The sequence below is a fragment of the Pelophylax lessonae genome, assembly GCF_965119305.1.
Source record: "Pelophylax lessonae genome assembly, contig: HAP1_SCAFFOLD_77, whole genome shotgun sequence".
Lineage (NCBI taxonomy): Eukaryota > Metazoa > Chordata > Amphibia > Anura > Ranidae > Pelophylax > Pelophylax lessonae.
The window spans coordinates 422951-450546 of record NW_028120141.1 but is presented as its reverse complement, the minus strand read 5'-3'; the positions used below and the strand labels follow the sequence as shown (position 1 = coordinate 450546).

The following is a 27596-nucleotide window of genomic DNA, read 5'->3' as shown; positions in this document are numbered from 1 at the left end:
TAGGGAACGGGTTAGGGCTATGGTTAGGGTTAGGGTTATTGTTAGGGCTAGGGCTAAGGTTACGGGTTAGGGATAGGGGTTTTTGATAGGGTTAGGTTCATTGTTGGGTTAGGGTTAGGGTTGGGTTAGGATTAGGTTTAGGGTTAAGGTGAGGGCTGGGTTAGGTTTAGGGTTAGGGTTACAGATTTAGAAGGTTAGAGTTGGGCTAGAATTAGGGATTTGGGTGTTAGGGTTAGAGTTACTGTTAGGGGGTTAGAGTCAGGGTTAGGGGTAAGACTAGAGGGTTAGAGTTAGGGGATAGGGGGTTAGGGCTGGGCTAGGGTTTGGGGTTAGGGTTAGAGTTAGGGTTAGGGGGTTAGGGTCAGGGTTTAGGGATTAGGATTAGGGGGTTAGGGTTAGGGGGTTAGGGTTGGGTTATAATTAGGGATTAGGGTGTTAGAGTTACTGTTAGGGGGTTAGGGTCAGGGTTAGGGGTAAGACTAGAGGGTTAGAGTTACGGGTTAGGGTTAGGGCATTAGGGTTAGGGCTGGGCTAGGGTTAGGGTTTGGGGTTAGGGTTAGAGTTAGGGTTTGGGTTAGAGGGTTAGGGTCAGGGTTAGGGGGTTAGGATTAGGGGGTTAGGGGGTTAGGATTTGGGGTTAGGGTTAGAGTTATGGTGAGGGTTAGAGTTAGGGTTAGAGGGTTAGGGTTAGAGGGTTAGGGGTTAGGGCTGGGGTTAGGGTTAGAGGGTTAGGATTAGTGTAAGGGTTAGGGATTAGGGTTAGGGCTTAGGGGTTAGTGTTAGGGTTGGAGGGTTATGGTAAGGGTTAGGGATTAGGGTTAGGGTTAGTGGGTTAGGGTTAGTGGGTTAGGGTTACAGGGTTAAGGATAGAGGGTTAGGGTGTTTGGGTTAGAATGTTAGGGTTAGGTTTAGTGGGTTAGGGTTAAGGTTGGGGTTAAGGTTAGAGTTAGGGTTAGAGGGTTAAGGTTAGGGTTAGAGGGTTAGGGTTAAAGTTAGGGTTAGGGTAAGGGTTAGAGGATTAGGGTAAGGGTTTGGGTTATTGTTTGGGGTTATGGTTAGGGGTAGGGCTAAGGTTACGGGTTAGGGATAGGGGTTTGGGATAGGGTTAGGGTTAGGTTCATTGTTGGGTTAGGGTTAAGGTTAGGGTTGGGTTAGGATTAGGTTTAGGGTTAAGGTGAGGGCTGGGTTAGGTTTAGGGCTAGGGTTACAGATTTAGAGGGTTAGAGTTGGGCTAGAATTAGGGATTTGGGTGTTAGGGTTAGAGTTACTGTTAGGGGGTTAGAGTCAGGGTTAGGGGTAAGACTAGAGGGTTAGAGTTAGGGGATAGGGGGTTAGGGCTGGGCTAGGGTTTGGGGTTAGGGTTAGAGTTAGGGTTAGGGTTTGGGTTAGGGGGTTAGGGTCAGGGTTTGGGGATTAGGATTAGGGGGTTAGGGGTTAGGGTTTGGGGTTAGGGTTAGAGTTAGGGTGAGGGTTATTGTTAGGGTGATAGGGTTATGTTTAGAGGGTTAGAGTTAGGGTTAGAGGGTTAGGGTTAGAGGGTTAGGGCTGGGGTTAGGGTTAGAGGGTTAGGATTAGTGTAAGGGTTAAGGATTAGGGTTAGGGCTTAGGGGTTAGTGTTAGGGTTAGGGTTAGGGTTAGGGTTAGAGGGTTAGGGTTGGGTTAGAATTAGGGATTAGGGTGTTAGCGTTACTGTTAGGGGGTTAGGGTCAGGGTTAGGGGTAAGACTAGAGGGTTAGAGTTATGGGTTAGGGTTAGGGCGTTAGTGTTAGGGCTGGGCTAGGGTTAGGGTTTGGGGTTAGGGTTGAGTTAGGGTTTGGGTTAGAGGGTTAGGGTCAGGGTTAGGGGGTTAGGATTAGGGGGTTAGGGGGTTAGGGTTTGGGGTTAGGGTTAGAGTTAGGGTGAGGGTTATTGTTAGGGTGATAGGGTTATGTTTAGAGGGTTAGAGTTAGGGTTAGAGGGTTAGGGTTAGAGGGTTAGGGGTTAGGGCTGGGGTTAGGGTTAGAGGGTTAGGATTAATGTAAGGGTTAGGGATTAGGGTTAGGGCTTAGGGGTTAGTGTTAGGGTTAGGGTTAGAGGGTTAGGGTTAGAGGGTTAGGGTTAGAAGGTTAGGGTTAAGGTGTTAGGGTTAGAATGTTAGGGTTAGGTTTAGTGGGTTAGGGTTAAGGTTGGGGTTAGTGTTAGAATTAGGGTTAGAGGGTTAAGGTTAGGGTTAGAGGGTTAGGGTTAAGGTTAGGGTTAGGTTTAAAGGTTAGGGGTTAGAGTAAGGGTTAGAGGATTAGAGTTAGGTTTTACAGTTAGGGGCTAGGGTGTTAGGTTTAGGGGGTTAGGGGTTAGGGGATTAGGGTTAAGGGTTAGGTTTAGGGGTTAGGGCCAGGGTTAGGGGGTTAGGGCTAGGTTTTGTTTTAGGCCTAGGGCAAGGGTTAAGGTTAGGGATAGCAGTTAGGGTTATGGTGTTAGGGTTAGGGTTAGAGGTTTAGAGGGCTAGGATTAGGGTTAGGGTTAGAGGATTAGGGTGTTAGGTTTAGGGTTAGGGTGTTAGGGTTAGGGTTAGAGGGTTAGGGTTAGGGTTAGAGTTAGAATTACGGTTAGGGTTAGATAGTTAGGGTTATGGAATAGGGTTAGAGGGATAGGTTTACAGGGCTAGGGTTAGATTTTTTGGTTAGGGGTTAGGGGGTTAGGGTTAGAAGGGATAAGGGTTAGATAGGGTTAGCTTTAGGGTTTGATAGGCTTAGGGTTTGGGTTTAGAGTTAGGGTTTAGGGTTAGGATTAAGGGTTAAGGCTTAGGGTTTGTGTTATGGCTAGGGTTAGGGTTAGCATTAGGATTAGGGTTAGGGCTAGTGTTATGGTAACGGGTTGGGGATAGGGGTTACGGATAGGGTTAGGTTTAGGGTTGGGTTAGGGTTAAGGTTAGGGGTAGGGTAAGGGTTGGTTTAGGATTAGGGTTAGGGCTGGGTTAGGTTTAGGAATAGGGTTAGAGATTTAGAGGGTTAAAGGGTTAGAGTTAGGGTAGAATTAGGGTTAGGGTTCGGGTGTTAGGGTTAGAGTTACGGTTAGGGGGGTTAGGGTTAGTGGTTAAGGCTAGAGGGTTAGGGGTTAGGGGTTTAGGGTTAGTGTTAGGGCTGGGCTACGGTTAGGGTTATGATTAGGGGTTGGGGTTAGATTTAGGGTTCAGGTTAGAAGGTTAGGGTCAGGGTTAGGGGGTTAGGATTAGAGGGTTAGGGTAAGGGTTAGGGGTTTAGGGTTAGGGTAAGAGGGTTAAGGTGAGTGGAATAGGGGGTTAGGGTTAGAGGGTTACAGTTACTGTTAGGGTGTTAGGGTTAGGGTGTTAGGGTTAGGGTGTTAAGGTTAGAGGGTTAGGGTTAGAGGGTTGGGGTTGGGGGTTACGGTTAGGGTTAGAGTTCGGGTTAGGGTTAGAAGGTTAGGGTAAGGGTTAGGGATTAGGGTTAGGGTTAAGGGTTAGTGTTAGGGTTAGAGCTAGGGTAAAAGTTAGGGTTTAGGGTTAGGGTTAGCATTAGGGTTAGGGCTAGGGTTAGGGATAGGGTTAGGGTTAGGGTTAGGGTTAGGTTAAGGTTAGGGTTAAGGTTGGGTTAGGATTAGGGTTAGGGTTACTGCTAGGGATAGGCCTAAGATTAGGGGTTAGGATTGGGGGTTAGTGATTAGCGGTAAGGGTTAAGGTTAGGGTTGGGGTTAGGGGTTAGGGATAGGGTTAGGGTTATGGTTAGGGCTCAGGGCTTATGAGTTAGGGCTTAGGGGTTAGAGGGTTAGGGTTTAGGGGTTAAGGTAAAAAGTTATGGTTAGTGTCAGGGTTAGAGGTTAGCGTTAGGGTTAAAGGTTTAGAGGGTTAGAGTTAGGGTTAGAGTTAAGGGTTAGGGTTAATATATTTGGGTTAGGGTTACTGTTAGGGGGTTAAGGCTAGAGGATTAGGCGTTAGGGTTAGGGGTTAGGGTTAGGGCTGGGCTAGGGTTAGGGTTAGATTTAGGGGGTTAGGATTAGGGGTTTAGGGTTGGCGTAAGGGTTAGGGGCTTAGGGTTAGGGTTAGAGGGTTAAGGTTAGTGGAATAGGGTGTTAGGGTTAGGGTGTTAGGATTAGAGGGTTAGGGATAGAGGGTTAAGGTTAGGGTTAGAAGGTTAGGGTCAAGGTTAAAGTTAGGGGTTAGGGTAAGGATTAGAGAGTTAGGGTTAGGGGTTAGGGTAAGGGTTAGAGGGTTAGAGGATTAGAGTTAGGGTTATGGTTAGGGTTCAGGGGTTAGGGTTGGGGGTTAGTGTTAGGGGATTAGGGTTAGTGGTTGGGATTAAGGTTAGAGTTAGGGTTATGGTTAGGGTTCGGGGGTTAGGGTTGGGGGTTAGTGTTAGGGGATTAGGGTTCGTGGTTAGGATTAAGGTTAGAGTTAGGGTGAGGGTTAGGGTTAGGATTATGGTTAGGGTTGGGGTTATGGTTAGAGGGTAAGGGTTAGTGTTAGAGGGTTTTGGTTAGGGTTAGAGGGTTAGGGTTAGAGGGTTAGGGTTAAGGTGAGGGTGTAAGGGTTAGAATGTTAGAGTTAGGTTTAGCGAGTTAGGGTTAAGGTTAGGGTTAGAGGGTTAGAGGGTTAAGGTTAGGGTTAGAGGGTTAGGGTAAGGGTTAGAGGATTAGAATTTGGTTTTACAGTTAGGGGTTCGGGTTTTAGGGTTTTGGGGTTAGGGTAAGAGTTAGAGGATTAGAGCTAGGTTTTACAGTTAGGGGTTCGGGTGTTAGGGTTTGGGGGTTAGGGTTAGAGGATTAGGGTTAAGGGTTAGGGGTTAGGGTTAGGGGATTAGGGCTAGGTTTCGTTTTAGGGCTATGGCTAGGGTTAGAGTTAGGGATAGGAGTTAGGGTTAGGGGGTTAGGGTTAGGTTTAGAGGGTTAGTGTTAGGGGGTTAGGGTTAGAGGGTAAGGGTGTTAGGGTTAGGGTTAGAGAGTTAGTGTTAGAGGGTTAGGGTAAGAGTTAGGGTTAGCACTAGAGGGTTAAGGTTAGGGTTAAGGTTAGAGGGTTAGGGTTAGGGTTAAATTCTTAGGGTTACGGTTTAGGGTTAGAGGGATAGGTTTAGAGGGCTAGGGTTAGGGTTAGAATAGGGGGTTAGGAGGGATAAGGGTTAGATACGGTTAGCTTTAGGGTTTGATAGGCTTAGGGTTTAGAGTTAGGGTTTAGGGTTAAGGATTAGGGTTAGGGTTAGGGTTAGGGCTTAGGGGTTAGGGGTTAGGCTTAGGGCTAGGGTTAGCATTAGGATTAGGGTTAGGGCTAGGGTTATGGTTACGGGTTAGTTTTAAGGGTTAGGAACAGAGTTGTATAAAGTACTCCAAACCCATACTTGAGTAAAAGTACAAGTGCCCGATCAAAAAGTGACTTGAGTAGAAGTACTAAAGTATTCAACATTTTTTGTACTTAATTATTGCAAATAGTTTTTTTAAAAATTTTGCTACTCAAGTACTGAAAGTAAAAGTACAAGTACTGTGTTATGTAGTTATTAAAGAAAGAAGACAAAAGTTTGAACATCATATTGTTTTTTATTATTTATACATAGAGTAGCTTTTATTTTTGTATGCGCTGATAATACACAATGTTTTGAGCTTCATGAAACCTCCATCTACTGTTCTGGCAGTGGTAATTTTTATAATAGTAACGAGTAACTATGCAGCACAAAAAAATATCGGAGTAGAAGTATTGAAATCATTGAAAAAATGTAGTGAAGTAAAAGTGGAAGTAGGAGAAAAAAATTCTACTCTAGGAAAGTAGATACCGCCTTTCGGTACTTAAAGCGGTTGTAAACCCAAATAAAAAAAAAAAAAACGGCAAGACAAAGGCATAATGAGCTAGTATGCATCGCATACTAGCTCATTATGTATTACTTACCTTAGAACGAAGCCCCGACACGGACCCCCGGACATCGATGAGGGCGCTGCCATGATCCCTCGGGGTCTCTTCCGGGTTCGGCGGCTCCGGCGCTGTGATTGGCCGGAGCCGCGATGACGTCACTCCTCCCGGCAAGGAAAACTGAAGGTCCCCCCGGACCTACAGAGCGCATGCGCCGCTCGCATGAGCGGCTGCATGCACTGCAAATATCTCCTAAACCGTCCCGGTTTAGGAGATATTAATTGTACTTACAGGTAAGCCTTATTATAGGCTTACCTGTAGGTAAAAGTGTCAAAAAGTGGGATACTACCGCTTTAAGTACAGTAGTGAAGTAGTTCTACTTAGTTACTATACATCTCTGGTTAGGGATTTGGTTAGGTTACGTTTAGGGTTGGGTTAGGGTTAAGGTTAGGGTTGGGTTAGGATTAGGGTTAGGTTTAGGGCTGGGTTAGGTTTAGGGTTAGGATTAGGGTTAGAGGTTTTGAGGGTTAGAGGGTAAGAGTTAGGCTTAGAATTAGGGGTTAGGGTGTTAGAGTTACAGTTACAGTTAGGGGGTTAGGGGTTAAGGCTAGAGGGTTAGGTTTAGGGGTTAGGGTTAGGGGGTTAGGGTTAGGGCTGGGCTAGCGTTAGGGGTTATGGTTAGGGTTAGGGTGTTAGGGTTGGGGTTAGAGGGTTAGGATCAGGGTTAGGGGGTTAGGGTAAGGGAGTTAGGGTTGGGGTTAGGGGTTAAGGTTAGAGGTTAGGGGTTAGCATTAGGGCTGGGTTAGGGTTAGAGGGTTAAGGTTAGTGGGATAGGGGGATAGGGTGTTAGGCTTAGGGTGTTAGAGTTAGGGGTTAGGGTTAGGATTAGGGTTAAGGTTGGGGTTAGGGCAAGAGGGTTAGGGTTAGGGTTAGGGTAAGGGTTAGGGCTTAGGGTTAGGGGTGAGGGGTTAGGGTTAGGGTTAAGGTGAGGGTGTTAGGGTTAGAATGTTAGGGTTAGGTTTAGCGAGTTAGGGTTAGGGTTAGAGTTAGGGTTAGGGTTAGAGGGTTAAGGTTAAGGTTAGAGAGTTAGGGTTAAGGTTAGGCTTAAGGGTTAGGGTAAGGGTTAGAGGATTAGAGTTAGGTTTTACAGTTAGGGGTTCGGGTTTTAGGGTTTTGGGGTTAGGGTAAGAGTTAGAGGATTAGAGTTAGGTTTTACAGTTAGGGGTTTGGGTGTTATGATTTGGGGGTTAGGGGTTAGGGTTAGAGGATTAGGGTTAAGGGTTAGGATTAGGGTTAGGGTTGGGGTTAGGGTAAGAGTTAGAGGATTAGAGTTAGGTTTTACAGTTAGGGGTTTGGGTGTTATGATTTGGGGGCTAGGGGTTAGGGTTAGAGGATTAGGGTTAGGATTAGGGTTGGGGTTAGGGTTAGAGGGTTAGGGTAAGGGTTAGGGCTTAGGGTTAGGGTTAGGGGTTAGGGTTAGAGGATTAGGGTTAGGATTAGGGTTAGGGTTGGGGTTAGGGTTAGAGGGTTAGGGTAAGGGTTAGGGCTTAGGGTTAGGGGTGAGGGGTTAGGGTTAGAGGGTTTGGGTTAGGGTTAAGGTGAGGGTGTTAGGGTTATGGTTGGGGTTAGAGTTAGGGTTAGAGGGGTTTTTTTTTAAGGTTTTTATATTGAACAAACAGAACAGTACAGAACAAAGAAATAAAATGTAACATACCAATGGAGGAGCCAAAAAGACATACAAGGCTCCATCTTTCATCAAATGCCATGACATAAGTAGTATACATGATGTGTATAAAATTAAATAAGTGCGCAGGATCAGTAGTGTGAATAGCTGCAACCTTCGAACCAAATGGTGATAAAAATGTGTAGAAAAGAAATCAGGTGCGCTAAAATTCACTGGTGTCACAAATCAGGAAAAGGTGTGACACTATAATGAGTGTCCCCCATATACCTGTGATGTGTTTCCAAAATTGATGTGCACTTGAACGGGTGTACAGTAAATACTATACACCCTGGTGCATATACTTGGGTGTGTTATGGTGAATAGGTGATGATAAATGGATCGTGTACTATGGTACTCAAAGATATCCATGTGGATATGCACCAGGGTGTATAGTATTTACTGTACACCCGTTCAAGTGCACATCAATTTTGAAAACACATCACAGGTATATGGGGGACACTCATTATAGTGTCACACCTTTTCCTGATTTGTGACACCAGTGAATTTTAGCGCACCTGATTTCTTTTCTACACATAAGTAGTATACATAACTACCAGCTGTAACATCAGTAAGAGACCCAGCAAAAATCCCCCAGAGGGGGGGGGGGGGGGGGGAGAGGAAGGAGGAGGGGAGGGGGGAAGGGGGGGGGAGGAGGGGGAGACAACAACAGAGATAGCATAGTACCAAACACAAAATAACGTAGGCTGCAATGGACATCGTCTATGTAGAATCAGAAACTGAAGAGGTAGTCCGGTCAGAGTCCACCCAAAAAGACCAAATTTTCTGGAACTTCTTGGGACAGCCTCTGGCCTCATACGTCATTTTATACAGAGTCAATGCCTGATCAATAAGTGCAATCCAGAATGGAACGTCATTTCCAACGAGTAGCTATAGCCTTCCTAGCATAGAAGAAGGCCAAGCGTAGAAACAATTTAATACGAGCAGGAGCTATCCACATATCCCAACAGACAACGAAGTGGGTTACAAATATTGGATAATTGAGAAATATCTGCAATAAAGGCCGTGACTTCCGACCAAAAGGCACGGATAGGGGGACACTCCCAGAACATATGGAAAAAGGAGCCATCGGCAATAGTACACTTGGAGCAGAGTGGAGAAGGCAATTTACCTATTTTGTGCAAAAATACGGGAGTATAGTACGCTCTATATAGAAACTTCAGTTGAATAACCCTATCCCTGGAGGAAATAACAACAGGTATTTGTTCAGGAAGGACGTCGTGCCACACCTCCTCCGACAATTCCGGGATATCCTCCCGCCACCAAGACTCGACCACCGCCAATCGCCTGGAATGAGAATGTAAAAGCCGAGTATAGCATGTAGAGACCAGCTTCTCATGTGAGGAGTCAGAAAGGAGGTTTTCCAAGGGGGTCGGTTCTAGTAAGACATCACGAAGGCCAAATTGCGCGGCCGCCGTGTGTCTCAATTGCAAGTAGCGGAAATAAGCCGTGGGGGCAGACCAAAGGAAGATTGCATGTCCGCAAAGGACCGGAAGGTTCCCCGGACATACAAATGGGAAATAGATTTCACACCGAGACGTGACCAAAAAAGACCATCGTCTCGACCAAAAAACTCCTTCAGTCATTGATTGCGCCAAAGGGGAGCATTGGGGGAGTAAAGCTCTGGAGGGTCGTAGCCACCCAGGGTCGCAGCCGTGAAAATTCGCAGGGTGACAGAAACAAGAGCAGTGGTCGGTCTGCCCATAGTAGATCTACGATGTATTAGGTTTTGCAGCGATATATAAGAGGTGAAAATGGCAGCTTCCAAGGCTGCCGCAGCAATAGCATCCTCCGGGTGGAACCACCAGTGTGCTTGGGCTAACTGGGAGGCAAAATAATAAAGGCGCAAGTTAGGCGCTTCTAGCCCACCTGTGATAATCGGTAGCTGCAGAGCATCCCTGGCTACAGGCACCGCCCGACCCCCCCCCCCCCAGATAAAGGAGGTCAGGAGCGAATCAATGGCCTGAAAGCAGTGCTTAGGGACATAAATCGGGGAATGACTCAACACCTATAAAAAATGGGGAAGGAAAAACATTTTAAAAATATTAATCCTACCTAACACCGTAAGGGGAAGCGTAGTAGTAAAGAGGTCTTAAGACGGGCAACCAATGGATCCAGATTGTTTGGAAAGAATCGATACAAGGGGAGCTGAATCTCAATCCCCAAGTATCGAAACCGATCCACTACTTGGAGAGGACAAGAGGCGAGGGATGGGGGCAGGGCCTGGGGATCCAGGGGGAACAAAGTAGATTTACTCCAATTCACCCTGAAACCAGAGAAGTGACCAAATTGTTCAACAACTGCCAGCAGAATGGGGAGGGATTGATAGGGATCCGCTAGATATATCAACATAGAGGGTTAAGGTTAGGGTTAGAGGGTTAGGGTTAAGGTTAGGGTTAAGGGTTAGGGTAAGGGTTAGAGGATTAGAGTTAGGTTTTACAGTTAGGGGTTCGGGTTTTAGGGTTTTGGGGTTAGGGTAAGAGTTAGAGGATTAGAGTTAGGGTTATGGTTAGGGGATTAGTGTTAGGGGGTTAGGGTCAGGGGTTAGGGTTAGAGTTAGGGTGAGGGTTAGGATTAAGGTAAGGGTTAGGGCTTAGGGTTAGGGGTGAGGAGTTAGGGTTAGAGGGTTAAACATATTGGACTAGGTGGGACTTTAAATGAGACCCAAGCTGGTGTTGCCCGACGTCTTCATCCCTAGAACAGGTTATATTTGGTTGGTGACAGACTGGAGGGTGAGTACATCAGACTGGGGGCTGGCTGACTTTCATGCACCTCTTACAATCCTTAAACCTCTTTTTTTCTTGTTATAGGGATGGAGACGCCGGGCAACACCAGCTTGGGTCTCATCTAAAGTCCCACCTAGTCCAATATGTTTAAGCAACCAGGGATGGAGACGCCTTGCTCACAGCTTGGTGCCTCAAAGTCCCACCGTGCGATTTTTGTGCGTTTTTGGTGGATGCAGTTTTGATTTGACCTTAGTGTTTTCCGTATACAGGGATGGAGACCAATAGCATGTCCTGCTTGTCTCACATAAAGTCCCAAAAAGGAAATTAGGGATTTCAAAGGCAGTGTGCTTTACAGGCCATGCCCCATACATAAAATCCCTTCCTATCTATATACTGCATCCACCAAGGGGATGGAGGTGTAATGCTTTTCAGCTGGTCTTTTCCAGTTTGCACCATGGTTATAACCTAATTATTTGAGTCTTTGAGACAACAGCCAGTTGTGGATGAGGATGGGTTGGGGGAGGTTGGGCTGTCTCCCTCTCACCTGTTCCCCCATCCACCCATTAGCGGCCATGTGCCTCCAGTGTGAGGACACTAAATTAAGAGTGTAGGACTGCAGATATAACAGGGTGCCGTGAAGTGGCTCTGCAGCTTTCACATGCGTTTGCAAATGTGTGTCAACTAAACCCCTGTTCTTTGTACCAAGAGACAGGTTTTATTTGGTTGGTGACAGACTGGAGGGTGAGTACATCAGACTGGGGGCTGGCTGACTTTCATGCACCTCTTACAATCCTTCAACCTCTTTTTTTTTTAGGGTTAGAGGGTTAGGGTTACAGGGTTAGAGGGTTAGGATTAAGGTGAGGGTGTTAGGGTTAGAATGTTAGGGTTAGGTTTAGCGGGTTAGGGTTAAGGTTGGGGTTAGGGTTAGAGTTAGGGTTAAGGTTAGATGATTGGGTTAAGGTTAGGGTTAATGGTTAGGGTAAGGGTTAGAGGATTAGAGTTAGGTTTTACAGTTAGGGGTTGGGGGGTTAGGGTTTGGGGGTTAGGGTTAGAGGATTAGGGTTAAGGGTTAGGGGGTTAGGGCTAGGTTTCATTTTAGGGCTAGGTTTAGCGTTAGGGATAGGAGTTAGGGCTATGGTGTTAGGGTTAGTGGGTTAGGTTTAGAGGGTTACACTTAGGGTTAGTGGGTTAGGGTTAGGTTAAGAGGGTAAGGGTTAGGGCTAGGGGGTTAGGGTTAGGGGTTTAGGCAGTGGCGGCCGGTGCGTTGGGGGCGCAGTCCGGATTGGCCGAAAGGCAAACCCCATGCCATTAGGCGAAGAGGAGGAGGGAGGACTGAGGACTTGAGGAGACGCAGGGACTGAAGAGAAGCCACCGCTACAGGTAAGTGCACTGGTCTCGGTGGGGGGCTTGGCACGCTGTTCACTCTGCATTGAAAGGGGGCACGCTGATCTCTGCATTGAAGGGGCACGATGATCTCTGCATTGAAGGGGGCACGCTGGTCTCTGCATTGAAGGGGGGCACACTGTTCACTCTGCATTGAAAGGGGGCACGCTGGTCTCTGCATTGAAGGGGGGCACACTGTTCACTCTGCATTGAAAGGGGGCACGCTGGTCACTGCATTGAAAAGGGGGCACGCTGGTCTCTGCATTGAAAGGGGGCACGCTGGTCTCTGCATTGAAAGGGGGCACACTGTTCACTCTGCATTGAAAGGGGGCACGCTGGTCACTGCATTGAAAAGGGGGCACGCTGGTCTCTGCATTGAAAGGGGGCACGCTGATCTCTGCGTTGAAGGGGCACGATGATCTCTGCATTGAAGGGGGCACGCTGGTCTCTGAATTGAAGGGGGGCACACTGTTCACTCTGCATTGAAAGGGGGCACGCTGGTCTCTGCATTGAAGGGGGGCACACTGTTCACTCTGCATTGAAAGGGGGCACGCTGGTCACTGCATTGAAAAGGGGGCACGCTGGTCTCTGCATTGAAAGGGGGCACGCTGGTCACTGCATTGAAGGGGGCACGCTGGTCACCGTGCATTGAAAGGGGGCACGCTGGTCACTGTGCATTGAAAGGAGGCACGCTGGTCACTGCATTGAAAGGGGGCACGCTGGTCTCTGCATTGAAAGGGGGCACGCTGGTCTCTGCATTGAAAGGGGGCACACTGGTCACTGTGCATTGAAAGGGGGCACCCTGGTCACTGTGCATTGAAAGGGGGCACGCTGGTATCTCTGCATTGAAAGGGGGCACGCTGTGGTCACTCTGCATTTAGGGGGCACTTTATACCTTGATTACTGAAGGCCCCTTTCACACTTTTGTGACCTCAAAGTCACGCAATTTTTTACAGCGTCTTTTGCCGCAAAGCAATGCCTATTACATTTTTCTGTTTGCGCTCCCCCAAAAATTTTGAACACTGGCCGCCACTGGTCTTCACAGAGCTTCAGGATGCAGGAAATGGCTTTCCCAATCACTGTGACATAGATTCGTCTTTGTATTTATAATCCAATTGTAATCGGGGGGGGGGGGGGGGGTAGACGTAAAGCTGCTGTGACACTTTTCTGGCATTAATCACTCCTGGTAATGTATTGTGCCATATTCATAAAAGATTTTCTAATCTTTTGGTTCTGACAGCAACTCTTGCACCAAATTCGGGTGTCACGTGCCTTGGTTGGAGGCCGAGTTGACGAGAGGGCTTTCCTTGCAGCTCTGATCCGAGCTCCCCTGAATGCAGTGACAGAGGTACAAGGGTCAAAGGGTGCCGGTACCTTGATAGCAGGAGACTGACTGCCAGGGTCAGGGATGTAGCCAAGGTAAGCCAGGGTCATACACCTTGTGATAGCAGCGTAGTCAGGAGGCCGGCCAGGATCATACACCATGTGACAGCAGTATGGTCAAGAGGCAGGCCGGGGTCATACACTGTGTGACAGCAGCGTGGTCCGGAGGCAGGCCAGGGTCATACACCATGTGACAGCAGTGTGGTTAGGAGGCACGCCAGGATCATACACCGTGTGAAAGCAGCGTGGTCCGGAGGCAGGCCAGGGTCATACACGATGTGACAGCAGCATGGTCAGGAGGCAGGCCAGGGTCATACACCGTGTGACAGCAGCATGGTTAGGAGGCAGGCCTGCATCATACACCATGTGACAGCAGCATGGTCAGGAGGCAGGCTGGGGTCATACATCGTGTGACAGCAGCGTGGTCAGGAGGCAGGCCGGGGTCATACACCGTGTGACAGCAGCGTGGTCCGGAGGCAGGCCGGGGTCATACACCGTGTGACAGCAGCGTGGTCAGGAGGAAGGCCGAGGTCATACATCGTGTGACAGCAGCGTGGTCAGGGGGCAGGCCGGGGTCATACACCGTGTGACAGCAGCGTGGTCAGGAGGCAGGCTGGGGTCATACACAGTGTAACAGCAGCGTGCTCAGGAGGCAGGCTGGGGTCATACACAGTGTGATAGCAGCATGGTCAGGAGGCAGGCCGAGGTCATACATCGTGTGACAGCAGCGTGGTCAGGAGGCAGACCGAGGTCATACATCGTGTGACAGCAGCGTGGTCAGGAGGCAGGCCGAGGTCATACATCGTGTGACAGCAGCGTGGTCAGGAGGCAGGTCGGGGTCATACACAGTGTGATAGCAGCGTGATCAGGAGGCAGGCCGAGGTCATACACCGTGTAACAGCAGCGTGGTCAGGAGGCAGGCCGAGGTCATACACCGTGTGACAGCAACGTGGTCAGGAGGCAGGCCGGGGTCATACATTGTGTGACAGCAGCGTGGTCAGGAGGCAGGCTGGGGTCATACACAGTGTGATAGCAGCGTGGTCAGGAGGCAGGCCGAGGTCATACACCGTGTAACAGCAGCGTGGTCAGGAGGCAGGCCGAGGTCATACACCGTGTAACAGCAGCGTGGTCAGGAGGCAGGCCGAGGTCATACACTATGTGACAGCAGCATGGTCAGGAGGTAGGCTGAGGTCATACACAGTGTGATAGCAGCGTGGTCAGGAGGAAGGCCGAGGTCATACACCGTGTGACAGCAGCGTGGTCAGGAGGCAGGCCGAGGTCATACACCGTGTGACAGCAACGTGGTCAGGAGGCAGGCCGGGGTCATACATCGTGTGACAGCAGCGTGGTCAGGAGGCAGGCCGGGGTCATACACAGTGTAACAGCAGCGTGGTCAGGAGGCAGGCTGGGGTCATACACAGTGTGATAGCAGCGTGGTCAGGAGGCAGGCCAAGGTCCTACACCATGTAACAGCAGCGTGGTCAGGAGGCAGGCCGGGGTCATACACCGTGTGACAGCAGCGTGGTCAGGAGGCAGGCCAAGGTCATACATCGTGTGACAGCAGCGTGGTCAGGAGGCAGGCCGGGGTCATACATCGTGTGACTGCAGCGTGGTCAGGGGGCAGGCCGGGGTCATACACCGTGTGATAGCAGCATGGTCAGGAGGCAGGCTGGGGTCATACACCGTGTGACCGCAGCGTGGTCAGGAGGCAGGCCGGGGTCATACATCGTGTGACAGCAGCGTGGTCAGGAGGCAGGCTGGGGTCATACACAGTGTAACAGGAGCGTGCTCAGGAGGCAGGCTGGGGTCATACACAGTGTGATAGCAGCGTGGTCAGGAGGCAGGCCGAGGTCATACATCGTGTGACAGCAGCGTGGTCAGGAGGCAGACCGAGGTCATACATCGTGTGACAGCAGCGTGGTCAGGAGGCAGGCTGAGGTCATACAACGTGTGACAGCAGCGTGGTCAGGAGGCAGGCTGGGGTCATACACAGTGTAACAGCAGCGTGGTCAGGAGGCAGGCTTGGGTCATACACAGTGTGATAGCAGCGTGGTCAGGAGGCAGGCCGAGGTCATACACCATGTAACAGCAGCGTGGTCAGGAGGCAGGCCGAGGTCATACACCGTGTGACAGCAGCGTGGTTAGGAGGCAGGCCGAGGTCATACACCGTGTAACAGCAGCGTGGTCAGGAGGCAGGCCGAGGTCATAGACCGTGTGACAGCAACGTGGTCAGGAGGCAGGCCGGGGTCATACATCGTGTGACAGCAGCGTGGTCAGGAGGCAGGCTGGGGTCATACACAGTGTAACAGCAGCGTGGTCAGGAGGCAGGCTGGGGTCATACACAGTGTGATAGCAGCGTGGTCAGGAGGCAGGCCGAGGTCATACACCGTGTAACAGCAGCATGGTCAGGAGGCAGGCCGAGGTCATACACCGTGTAACAGCAGCGTGGTCAGGAGGCAGGCCGAGGTCATACACCGTGTGACAGCAGCGTGGTCAGGAGGCAGGCCGGGGTCATACATCGTGTGACAGCAGCGTGGTCAGGAGGCAGGCTGAGGTCATACACAGTGTGATAGCAGCGTGGTCAGGAGGTAGACTGAGGTCATACACAGTGTGATAGCAGCGTGGTCAGGAGGCAGGCCGAGGTCATACACCGTGTGACAGCAGCGTGGTCAGGAGGCAGGCCGAGGTCATACAGTGTGATAGCAGCGTGGTCAGGAGGCAGGCTGGGGTCATACACAGTGTGATAGCAGCGTGGTCAGGAGGCAGGCCGAGGTCATACACCGTGTAACAGCAGCGTGGTCAGGAGGCAGGCCGAGGTCATACAGTGTGATAGCAGCGTGGTCAGGAGGCAGGCCGAGGTCATACATCGTGTAACAGCAGCGTGGTCAGGAGGCAGGCCGGGGTCATACACCGTGTGACAGCAACGTGGTTAGGAGGCACCGCCTTAGGGTTAGTCACTCTGCTTTGTATGCGCTGCTGTGAGTTACATACTTTAAGATGAATGCTTTGTGCTTTTTATACTTTATATGTTCCATACCGCTATTCATGACTTTGTCATTCACAGGTGAAAGTTATCCAAACCACCCAGACCTCTGATTTCCCCCCTGTTTAATAATCAGGCACACTATTGGTAGTACAGGATAAAACAACGACTGATAAAACAACGACTGATGAGACAACGACTGATAAGACAATGACTGATGAGACAACGACTGATGAGACAATGACTGATGAGACAACGACTGATAAAACAACGACTGATGAGACAATGACTGATGAGACAATGACTGATGAGACAATGACTGATGAGACAATGACTGATGAGACAATGTTAGTTTGGTTTATTGCTCTTACAGTGAGTCAGTAATAACTCTCCAAATAAGACTGCTGCAAAAAAAATATTGATGGGCTTCCTGCGTCAGGGAACTAGTGAGATGTGCTGCCCCTGGACTGTCCAAGGTAGGTGTGAATGGGTTAATGGAGATCCTTTTCACAGGTAAGTTAATGAATGGGATGACACCGGGCAGAAGTCTCTGAGGAATCGGAGGGAGGGAGACACCTGAAAGAGAAAACGAGGTCAGAACACATCTGATGACAATATGTCTGCAGCATCTAACCCTAACTAAGGCTACAACCTACCAAGTAATCAACTGGAGAATGATTAACAATTGTTAGTTTACGAGCTGCTAATACTAATACAAGGGAACACGGCACAGCCCATAAACTCAGACAATTTATCAAACTGACTATTTCCCATGCAACTGGTTATGGTTAGGGTTAGTCTACTCTATGGTAACAGACAGAAGCACATGGGCAGGCGTTGGAAACACCGACCAGGTCTTCTCTAATATTTATTTTTCCATCTCCTGCACATATAACATGTAACAGGGATTTACACAAGAAAGCCAAACTTCTCACAATAAATATTACACTCAGCCAATAATACTTCCCAACATAAAATGTGCCCACTCCCAAAATCACTCAGATCGCCCAGCGCTCCCGATTTGTTAGTTTTACATGAAGTTATGAAGACCTGTTTTTACTAACATGGCCCACAATGTATGACCCAAAAGTCAAACCCCACGATCAACAAGCAAGAAAGAACAGGAGATTATCTACAACCAGGAAATTGGGGGCGACGGTCTATGACAAGGTGGGCAAAGAAATCAAACCAGGAGATGGCAGGTGACTATAAACAGGAGATAGAGGATGGCAATCGATGATCAAGAGATTAGGGAGACAATCCATCACCATGAGATGGAGGGTGACAATCAATCAATGTCCATGTGATCTGCATATTCTATGATCTGTAACCAGGAGCAATGATTTGTGATCTGGGGCAATAATTTGTGACCAGAAGATCAGCAGCAATGATTTGTGACAGGAGATCACGGGCAATGATTTGTGACAGGAGCAATGATTTGTGACAGGAGCAATGATTTGTGATCAGGAGCAATGATTTGTGATCAGGAGATCACGGGCAATGATTTGTGACAGGAGCAATGATTTGTGACAGGAGCAATGATTTGTGATCAGGAGCAATGATTTGTGACAGGAGATCACGGGCAATGATTTATGATCAGGAGCAATGATTTGTGATCAGGAGATTAGGGGCAGTGATCTGTGACAGGTGATCAGGGGCAATGATTTGACCAGATCATCGGGCGCAATGATCTGGGACCAGGAGATCAGGGGCAATGATCTGTGACCAGGAGCAATGATCTGTGACCAGGAGATCAGGGACTATGATCTGTGACTAGGAGATTAGCAGTACTGATCTGTGAGCAGGAGCAATGATCTGTGAGCAGGAGCAATGATCTGTGACCAGGAGCAATGATTTGTGACCAGGAGCAATGATCTGTGAGCAGGAGATCGGGGGCAATGATCTGTGACCAGGAGCAATGATCTGTGAGCAAGAGATCAGGGGCACGGATCTGTGACCAGGGGCAATGATCTGTGACCAGGAGATCAGCAGCATTGATTTGTGACAAGGAGATCGGGGGCAATGATCTGTGACCAGGAGCAATGATCTGTGAGCAGGAGATCAGGAGCAATGATCTGTGACCAGGAGATCGGGGGCAATGATCTGTGACCAGGAGCAATGATCTGTGAGCAGGAGATCAGGAGCAATGATCTGTGACCAGGAGACCAGGAGCAATGATCTGTGACCAGGAGCAATGATCTGTGAGCAGAAGATCGGGGGCAATGATCTGTGAGCAGGAGCAATGATCTGTGAGCAGGGGATCAGGAGAAATCATCTGTGACCAGGAGATCGGGGGCAATCATCTGTGACCAGGAGCAATGATCTGTGAGCAGGGGATCAGGAGCAATGATCTGTGACCAGGAGCAATGATCTGTGAGCAGGAGATCAGGAGCAATGATCTGTGACCAGGAGCAATGATCTGTGAGCAGGAGATCAGGAGCAATGATCTGTGACCAGGAGCAACGATCTGTGACCAGGAGCAACGATCTGTGACCAGGAGCAACGATCTGTGACCAGGAGCAACGATCTGTGAGCAGGAGCAACGATCTGTGAGCAGGAGCAACGATCGGTGAGCAGGAGCAATGATCTGTGAGCAGGAGATCAGGAGCAATGATCTGTGACCAGGAGCAATGATCTGTGAGCAGGAGATCAGGAGCAATGATCTGTAACCAGGAGCAATGATCTGTGAGCAGGAGATCAGGAGCAATGATCTGTGATCAGGAGCAATGATCTGTGAGCAGGAGATCAGGAGCAATGATCTGTGAGCAGGAGATCAGGAGCAATGATCTGTGAGCAGGAGATCAGGAGCAATGATCTGTGAGCAGGAGATCAGGAGCAATGATCTGTGAGCAGGAGCAATAATCTGTGAGCAGGAGATCAGGAGCAATGATCTGTGACCAGGAGCAATGATCTGTGAGCAGGAGATCAGGAGCAATGATCTGTGAGCAGGAGATCAGGAGCAATGATCTGTGAGCAGGAGCAATGATCTGTGACCAGGAGATCAGGAGCAATGATCTGTGACCAGGAGATCAGGAGCAATGATCTGTGACCAGGAGCAATGATCTGTGAGCAGGAGATCAGGAGCAATGATCTGTGAGCAGGAGATCAGGAGCAATGATCTGTGAGCAGGAGCAATAATCTGTGACCAGGAGATCAGGAGCAATGATCTGTGACCAGGAGCAATGATCTGTGAGCAGGAGCAATGATCTGTGAGCAGGAGCAATGATCTGTGAGCAGGAGATCAGGAGCAATGATCTGTGAGCAGGAGATCAGGAGCAATGATCTGTGAGCAGGAGATCAGGAGCAATGATCTGTGACCAGGAGATCAGGAGCAATGATCTGTGACCAGGAGATCAGGAGCAATGATCTGTGACCAGGAGATCAGGAGCAATGATCTGTGACCAGGAGCAATGATATGTGAGCAGGAGACCAGGAGCAATGATCTGTGACCAGGAGCAATGATCTGTGACCAGGAGCAATGATCTGTGATCAGGAGCAATGATCTGTGATCTGGAGATTATGGCCTCTGATCTGTCAATGTGAATTAGACTATGATACATGATTTAAGATGACAGAAAGAAGACGCCATGACAGACAGAACCATCTCACCTTTCTGATCTCTACGTTGTGAAGATTTACTGGACTCTCCCAACCGCAGAAGGACGCGCTTCCTACAAAAAGAATAGAAAAGTAATGAGAAAAGATGCTAGACGAGCGATTCTTCCCACTAATGTGGAACAATAGTCATAGGAAATATAAATAACCCGTTACAATAGAGGATACAAGCATTGCGAGTAATATGCCATGGGGTCCCGCAGTCAGAGGGACCGGAAGGAATCCTCGAGTCTATACAAGCCAGGACATATTAATTATTAGTGATCTGTATGCAGTTAGAAGTGACAACAGATCAGATAACATTCTAGTATTACTGGCCGTGATATGACAGGTCCTTACCATACAGATGTGACAGGTCCTTACCATACAGATGTGGCAGGTCCTTACCATACAGATGTGACAGGTCCTCCCCATACAGATGTGACAGGTCCTTACCATACAGATGTGACAGGTCCTTATCATACAGATGTGACAGGTCCTCACCATACAGATGTGACAGGTCCTTACCATACAGATGTGACAGGTCCTTATCATACAGATGTGACAGGTCCTCCCCATACAGATGTGACAGGTCCTTACCATACAGATGTGACAGGTCCTCCCCATACAGATGTGACAGGTCCTTACCATACAGATGTGACAGGTCCTTATCATACAGATGAGACAGGTCCTCATCATACAGATGTGACAGGTCCTCATCATACAGATGTGACAGGTCCTCATCATACAGATGTGACAGGTCCTCACCATACAGATGTGACAGGTCCTTATCATACAGATGTGACAGGTCCTCATCATACAGATGTGACAGGTCCCCATCATACAGATGTGACAGGTCCTCCCCATACAGATGTGACAGGTCCTTACCATACAGATGTGACAGGTCCTCATCATACAGATGTGACAGGTCCTCCCCATACAAATGTGACAGGTCCTCCCCATACAGATGTGACAGGTCCTTATCATACAGATGTGACAGGTCCTCCCCATACAGATGTGACGGGTCCTCATCATACAGATGTGACAGGTCCTTATCATACAGATGTGACAGGTCCTCACCATACAGATGTGACAGGTCCTCATCATACAGATGTGACAGGTCCTCATCATACAGATGTGACAGGTCCTCCCCATACAGATGTGACAGGTCCTTACCATACAGATGTGACAGGTCCTCATCATACAGATGTGACAGGTCCTCCCCATACAAATGTGACAGGTCCTCCCCATACAGATGTGACAGGTCCTTATCATACAGATGTGACAGGTCCTTATCATACAGATGTGACAGGTCCTCACCATACAGATGTGGCAGGTCCTTACCATACAGATGTGGCAGGTCCTTACCATACAGATGTGACAGGTCCTCCCCATACAGATGTGACAGGTCCTTATCATACAGATGTGACAGGTCCTTATCATACAGATGTGACAGGTCCTCATCATACAGATGTGACAGGTCCTCACCATACAGATGTGACAGGTCCTTACCATACAGATGTGACAGGTCCTCATCATACAGATGTGACAGGTCCTCACCATACAGATGTGACAGGTCCTTATCATACAGATGTGACAGGTCCTCATCATACAGATGTGACAGGTCCCCATCATACAGATGTGACAGGTCCTTATCATACAGATGTGACAGGTCCTCATCATACAGATGTGACGGGTCCCCATCATACAGATGTGACGGGTCCTCACCATACAGATGTGACGGGTCCTCATCATACAGATGTGACAGGTCCTCATCATACAGATGTGACAGGTCCCCATCATACAGATGTGACAGGTCCTCCCCATACAGATGTGACAGGTCCTTACCATACAGATGTGACAGGTCCTCCCCATACAGATGTGACAGGTCCTTACCATACAGATGTGACAGGTCCTTACCATACAGATGTGACAGGTCCTCATCATACAGATGTGACAGGTCCTCCCCATACAGATGTGACAAGTCCTTACCATACAGATGTGACAGGTCCTTACCATACAGATGTGACAGGTCCTTATCATACAGATGTGGAAGGTCCTTATCATACAGATGTGGAAGGTCCTCCCCATACAGATGTGGCAGGTCCTCATCATACAGATGTGACGGGTCCCCACCATACAGATGTGACAGGTCCTCACCATACAGATGTGACAGGTCCTCACCATACAGATGTGACAGGTCCTTATCATACAGATGTGACAGGTCCTCACCATACAGATGTGGCAGGTCCTTACCATACAGATGTGGCAGGTCCTTACCATACAGATGTGACAGGTCCTCCCCATACAGATGTGACAGGTCCTTATCATACAGATGTGACAGGTCCTTATCATACAGATGTGACAGGTCCTTATCATACAGATGTGACAGGTCCTCATCATACAGATGTGACAGGTCCTTACCATACAGATGTGACAGGTCCTCATCATACAGATGTGACAGGTCCTCCCCATACAGATGTGACAGGTCCTTATCATACAGATGTGACAGGTCCTCATCATACAGATGTGACAGGTCCTCCCCATACAGATGTGACAGGTCCTTACCATACAGATGTGACAGGTCCTTATCATACAGATGTGACAGGTCCTTATCATACAGATGTGACAGGTCCTTACCATACAGATGTGACAGGTCCTCATCATACAGATGTGACAGGTCCTCACCATACAGATGTGACAGGTCCTCATCATACAGATGTGACAGGTCCCCATCATACAGATGTGACGGGTCCTCACCATACAGATGTGACGGGTCCTCATCATACAGATGTGACAGGTCCTCATCATACAGATGTGACAGGTCCCCATCATACAGATGTGACAGGTCCTCCCCATACAGATGTGACAGGTCCTCCCCATACAGATGTGACAGGTCCTTACCATACAGATGTGACAGGTCCTTACCATACAGATGTGACAGGTCCTCATCATACAGATGTGACAGGTCCTCCCCATACAGATGTGACAAGTCCTTACCATACAGATGTGACAGGTCCTTACCATACAGATGTGACAGGTCCTTACCATACAGATGTGACAGGTCCTTACCATACAGATGTGGAAGGTCCTCCCCATACAGATGTGGCAGGTCCTCATCATACAGATGTGACAGGTCCCCATCATACAGATGTGACGGGTCCTCACCATACAGATGTGACAGGTCCTCACCATACAGATGTGACAGGTCCTTATCATACAGATGTGACAGGTCCTCACCATACAGATGTGGCAGGTCCTTACCATACAGATGTGGCAGGTCCTTACCATACAGATGTGACAGGTCCTCCCCATACAGATGTGACAGGTCCTTATCATACAGATGTGACAGGTCCTTATCATACAGATGTGACAGGTCCTCATCATACAGATGTGACAGGTCCTCACCATACAGATGTGACAGGTCCTCATCATACAGATGTGACAGGTCCTCATCATACAGATGTGACAGGTCCTCACCATACAGATGTGACAGGTCCTTATCATACAGATGTGACAGGTCCTCATCATACAGATGTGACAGGTCCCCATCATACAGATGTGACAGGTCCTCCCCATACAGATGTGACAGGTCCTTATCATACAGATGTGACAGGTCCTTACCATACAGATGTGACAGGTCCTCACCATACAGATGTGACAGGTCCTTACCATACAGATGTGACAGGTCCTCATCATACAGATGTGACAGGTCCTCACCATACAGATGTGACAGGTCCTCATCATACAGATGTGACAGGTCCTCATCATACAGATGTGACAGGTCCCCATCATACAGATGTGACGGGTCCTCACCATACAGATGTGACGGGTCCTCATCATACAGATGTGACAGGTCCTCATCATACAGATGTGACAGGTCCTCCCCATACAGATGTGACAGGTCCTTACCATACAGATGTGACAGGTCCTCATCATACAGATGTGACAGGTCCTCACCATACAGATGTGACAGGTCCCCATCATACAGATGTGACAGGTCCTCCCCATACAGATGTGACAGGTCCTTATCATACAGATGTGACAGGTCCTTACCATACAGATGTGACAGGTCCTTATCATACAGATGTGACAGGTCCTCATCATACAGATGTGACAGGTCCCCATCATACAGATGTGACGGGTCCTCACCATACAGATGTGACGGGTCCTCCCCATACAGATGTGACAGGTCCTTATCATACAGATGTGGAAGGTCCTCCCCATACAGATGTGACAGGTCCTTATCATACAGATGTGACAGGTCCTTATCATACAGATGTGACAGGTCCTTATCATACAGATGTGGAAGGTCCTCCCCATACAGATGTGGAAGGTCCTCCCCATACAGATGTGGAAGGTCCTCCCCATACAGATGTGGAAGGTCCTCATCATACAGATGTGACAGGTCCTTATCATACAGATGTGGAAGGTCCTCCCCATACAGATGTGGAAGGTCCTCCCCATACAGATGTGGAAGGTCCTCATCATACAGATGTGGCAGGTCCTCATCATACAGATGTGACAGGTCCTTATCATACAGATGTGACAGGTCCTTACCATACAGATGTGACAGGTCCTCACCATACAGATGTGGCAGGTCCTCACCATACAGATGTGACAGGTCCTTCCCATACAGATGTGACAGGTCCTCATCATACAGATGTGACAGGTCCTCACCATACAGATGTGACAGGTCCTTATCATACAGATGTGACAGGTCCTCACCATACAGATGTGACAGGTCCTCACCATACAGATGTGACAGGTCCTTATCATACAGATGTGACAGGTCCTTATCATACAGATGTGACAGGTCCTCATCATACAGATGTGACAGGTCCTTATCATACAGATGTGACAGGTCCTTATCATACAGATGTGACAGGTCCTCATCATACAGATGTGACAGGTCCTTATCATACAGATGTGGCAGGTCCTCCACACACAGATGTGACAGGTCCTCCCCATACAGATATGACAGGTCCTCACCATACAGATGTGACAGGTCCTCACCATACAGATGTGACAGGTCCTCCACACACAGATGTGACAGGTCCTCCCCATACAGATGTGACAGGTCCTCCCCATACAGATGTGACAGGTCCTCACCATACAGATGTGACAGGTCCTCCACACACAGATGTGACAGGTCCTCCCCATACAGATGTGACAGGTCCTCCCCATACAGATGTGACAGGTCCTCACCATACAGATGTGACAGGTCCTTATCATACAGATGTGACAGGTCCTCATCATACAGATGTGACAGGTCCTTATCATACAGATGTGACAGGTCCTCATCATACAGATGAGACAGGTCCTTATCATACAGATGTGACAGGTCCTTATCATACAGATGTGACAGGTCCTCATCATACAGATGTGACAGGTCCTCCCCATACAGATGTGACAGGTCCTTATCATACAGATGTGACAGGTCCTCCCCATACAGATGTGACAGGTCCTCCCCATACAGATGTGACAGGTCCTTATCATACAGATGTGACAGGTCCTTATCATACAGATGTGACAGGTCCTCATCATACAGATGTGACAGGTCCTCATCATACAGATGTGACAGGTCCTCATCATACAGATGTGACAGGTCCTTATCATACAGATGTGACAGGTCCTTACCATACAGATGTGACAGGTCCTTACCATACAGATGTGACAGGTCCTCATCATACAGATGTGACAGGTCCTTACCATACAGATGTGACAGGTCCTTACCATACAGATGTGACAGGTCCTCCCCATACAGATGTGACAGGTCCTCATCATACAGATGTGACAGGTCCTCACCATACAGATGTGACAGGTCCTTACCATACAGATGTGACAGGTCCTCCCCATACAGATGTGACAGGTCCTTATCATACAGATGTGACAGGTCCTTATCATACAGATGTGACAGGTCCTCCCCATACAGATGTGACAGGTCCTTATCATACAGATGTGACAGGTCCTTATCATACAGATGTGACATAAACCTACCTTTGTAGCGGTGGAAGAGCCAGCACTGTACTCTCATCTGCTGGGTCAGCATGGCTTATAGTCAGGATTTCTCTCTTCATCTGGAGCTCACAGTAGTAATTCAGAACATCTGATGGAGTCACATTGAAAGATTCCACATCATGCTGACTGCCTCTAAGTCCCTAGACAGAACAGGAGCACAAAAAGTGGAAGTCCTGAGGTCAGAGGTCATGCCAGTGCTAGAGATATGAATGGAGAAATGTACATTACACTGCAGAGTTCCAGGATCTCCCCATCAGTCGTTACACTGCAGAGTTCCAGGATCTCCCCATCACCCATTACACTGCAGAGTTCCAGGATCTCCCCATCACCCATTACACTGCAGAGTTCCAGGATCTCCCCATCAGCTGTTACACTGCAGAGTTCCAGGATCTCCCCATCAGCCGTTACACTGCAGAGTTCCCAGATCTCCCCATCAGCCGTTACACTGCAGAGTTCCAGGATCTCCCCATCACCCATTACACTGCAGAGTTCCAGGATCTCCCCATCACCCATTACACTGCAGAGTTCCAGGATCTCCCCATCAGCTGTTACACTGCAGAGTTCCAGGATCTCCCCATCACCCGTTACACTGCAGAGTTCCAGGATCTCCCCATCAGCCGTTACACTGCAGAGTTCCAGGATCTCCCCATCAGCCGTTACACTGCAGAGTTCCAGGATCTCCCCATCAGCCGTTACACTGCAGAGTTCCAGGATCTCCCTATCAGCCGTTACACTGAGAGCTATGAAATCTAATTCATACTTTATAATTCTAAGAGTGCCAGAGGCCAGAAAACAAAGGAGTAGAGAGAGCGGACACAAAGGATGAAGGCAATAATCCCAATACAGCGACGAAATGTGGTGACATAAAATGTAAATGTCATTCCCACACCAATAACAAACCGCTACTAAAAAGGGACAACATTGCTGATCTGCAGAGCCTCCCATACATCCTCTCTATGTACAGGTTCTCCATTCTCCTCTCTGATCTGCAGAGCCTCCAATACATCCTCTCTATGTACAGGTTCCCCATTCTACTCTCTGATCTGCAGAGCCTCCAATACATCCTCTATGTATAGGTTCCCCATTCTACCCTCTGATCTGCAGAGCCTCCAATCTATCCTCTATGTACAGGTTCTCCATTCTACTCTCTGATCTGCAGAGCCTCAAATACATCCTCTATGTACAGGTTCCCCATTCTGCTCTCTGATCTGCAGAGCCTCAAATACATCCTCTATGTACAGGTTCCCCATTCTGCTCTCTGATCTGCAGAGCCTCCAATACATCCTCTCTATGTACAGGTTCCCCATTCTACCCTCTGATCTGCAGAGCCTCCAATACATCCTCTATGTACAGGTTCTCCATTCTACTCTCTGATCTGCAGAGCCTCCAATACATCCTCTATGTACAGGTTCTCCATTCTACTCTCTGATCTGCAGAGCCTCCAATACATCCTCTCTATGTACAGGTTCCCCATTCTGCTCTCTGATCTGCAGAGCCTCCAATACATCCTCTCTATGTACAGGTTCCCCATTCTGCTCTCTGATCTGCAGAGCCTCCAATACATCCTCTCTATGTACAGGTTCCCCATCCTGCTCTCTGATCTGCAGAGCCTCTCATACATCCTCTATGTACCGGTTCCCCATTCTGCTCTCTGATCTGCAGAGCCTCCCATACATCCTCTATGTACAGGTTCTCCATTCTGTTCTCTGATCTGCAGAGCCTCCAATACATCCTCTCTATGTACAGGTTCCCCATTCTACCCTCTGATCTGCAGAGCCTCCAATACATCCTCTATGTACAGGTTCTCCATTCTGCTCTCTGATCTGCAGAGCCTCCAATACATCCTCTATGTACAGGTTCTCCATTCTACTCTCTGATCTGCAGAGCCTCCAATACATCCTCTATGTACCGGTTCCCCATTCTCCTCTCTGATCTGCA

At 48.7% G+C, this 27596-nt stretch overlaps 1 protein-coding gene across 1 annotated transcript in view; it reads right to left on the bottom strand.

Moving 5' to 3' along the window:
- Nucleotides 1-16410: 16410 nt before the first annotated feature.
- LOC309543484 (uncharacterized protein) overlaps nt 16411-27596 on the bottom strand; it is a gene marked incomplete at its 3' end in the record, with an annotated part of 66739 nt that continues 55553 nt past the window's right edge. Inside the window, exons 5-7 of the mRNA XM_082275963.1 lie at nt 25638-25798; nt 19653-19714; nt 16411-16619 (exon numbers count right to left, since the gene is read on the bottom strand). Of these exons, the coding sequence (XP_082132089.1) occupies nt 16411-16619; nt 19653-19714; nt 25638-25798 (432 nt within the window). The remainder of the gene's footprint in view (nt 16620-19652; nt 19715-25637; nt 25799-27596) is intronic.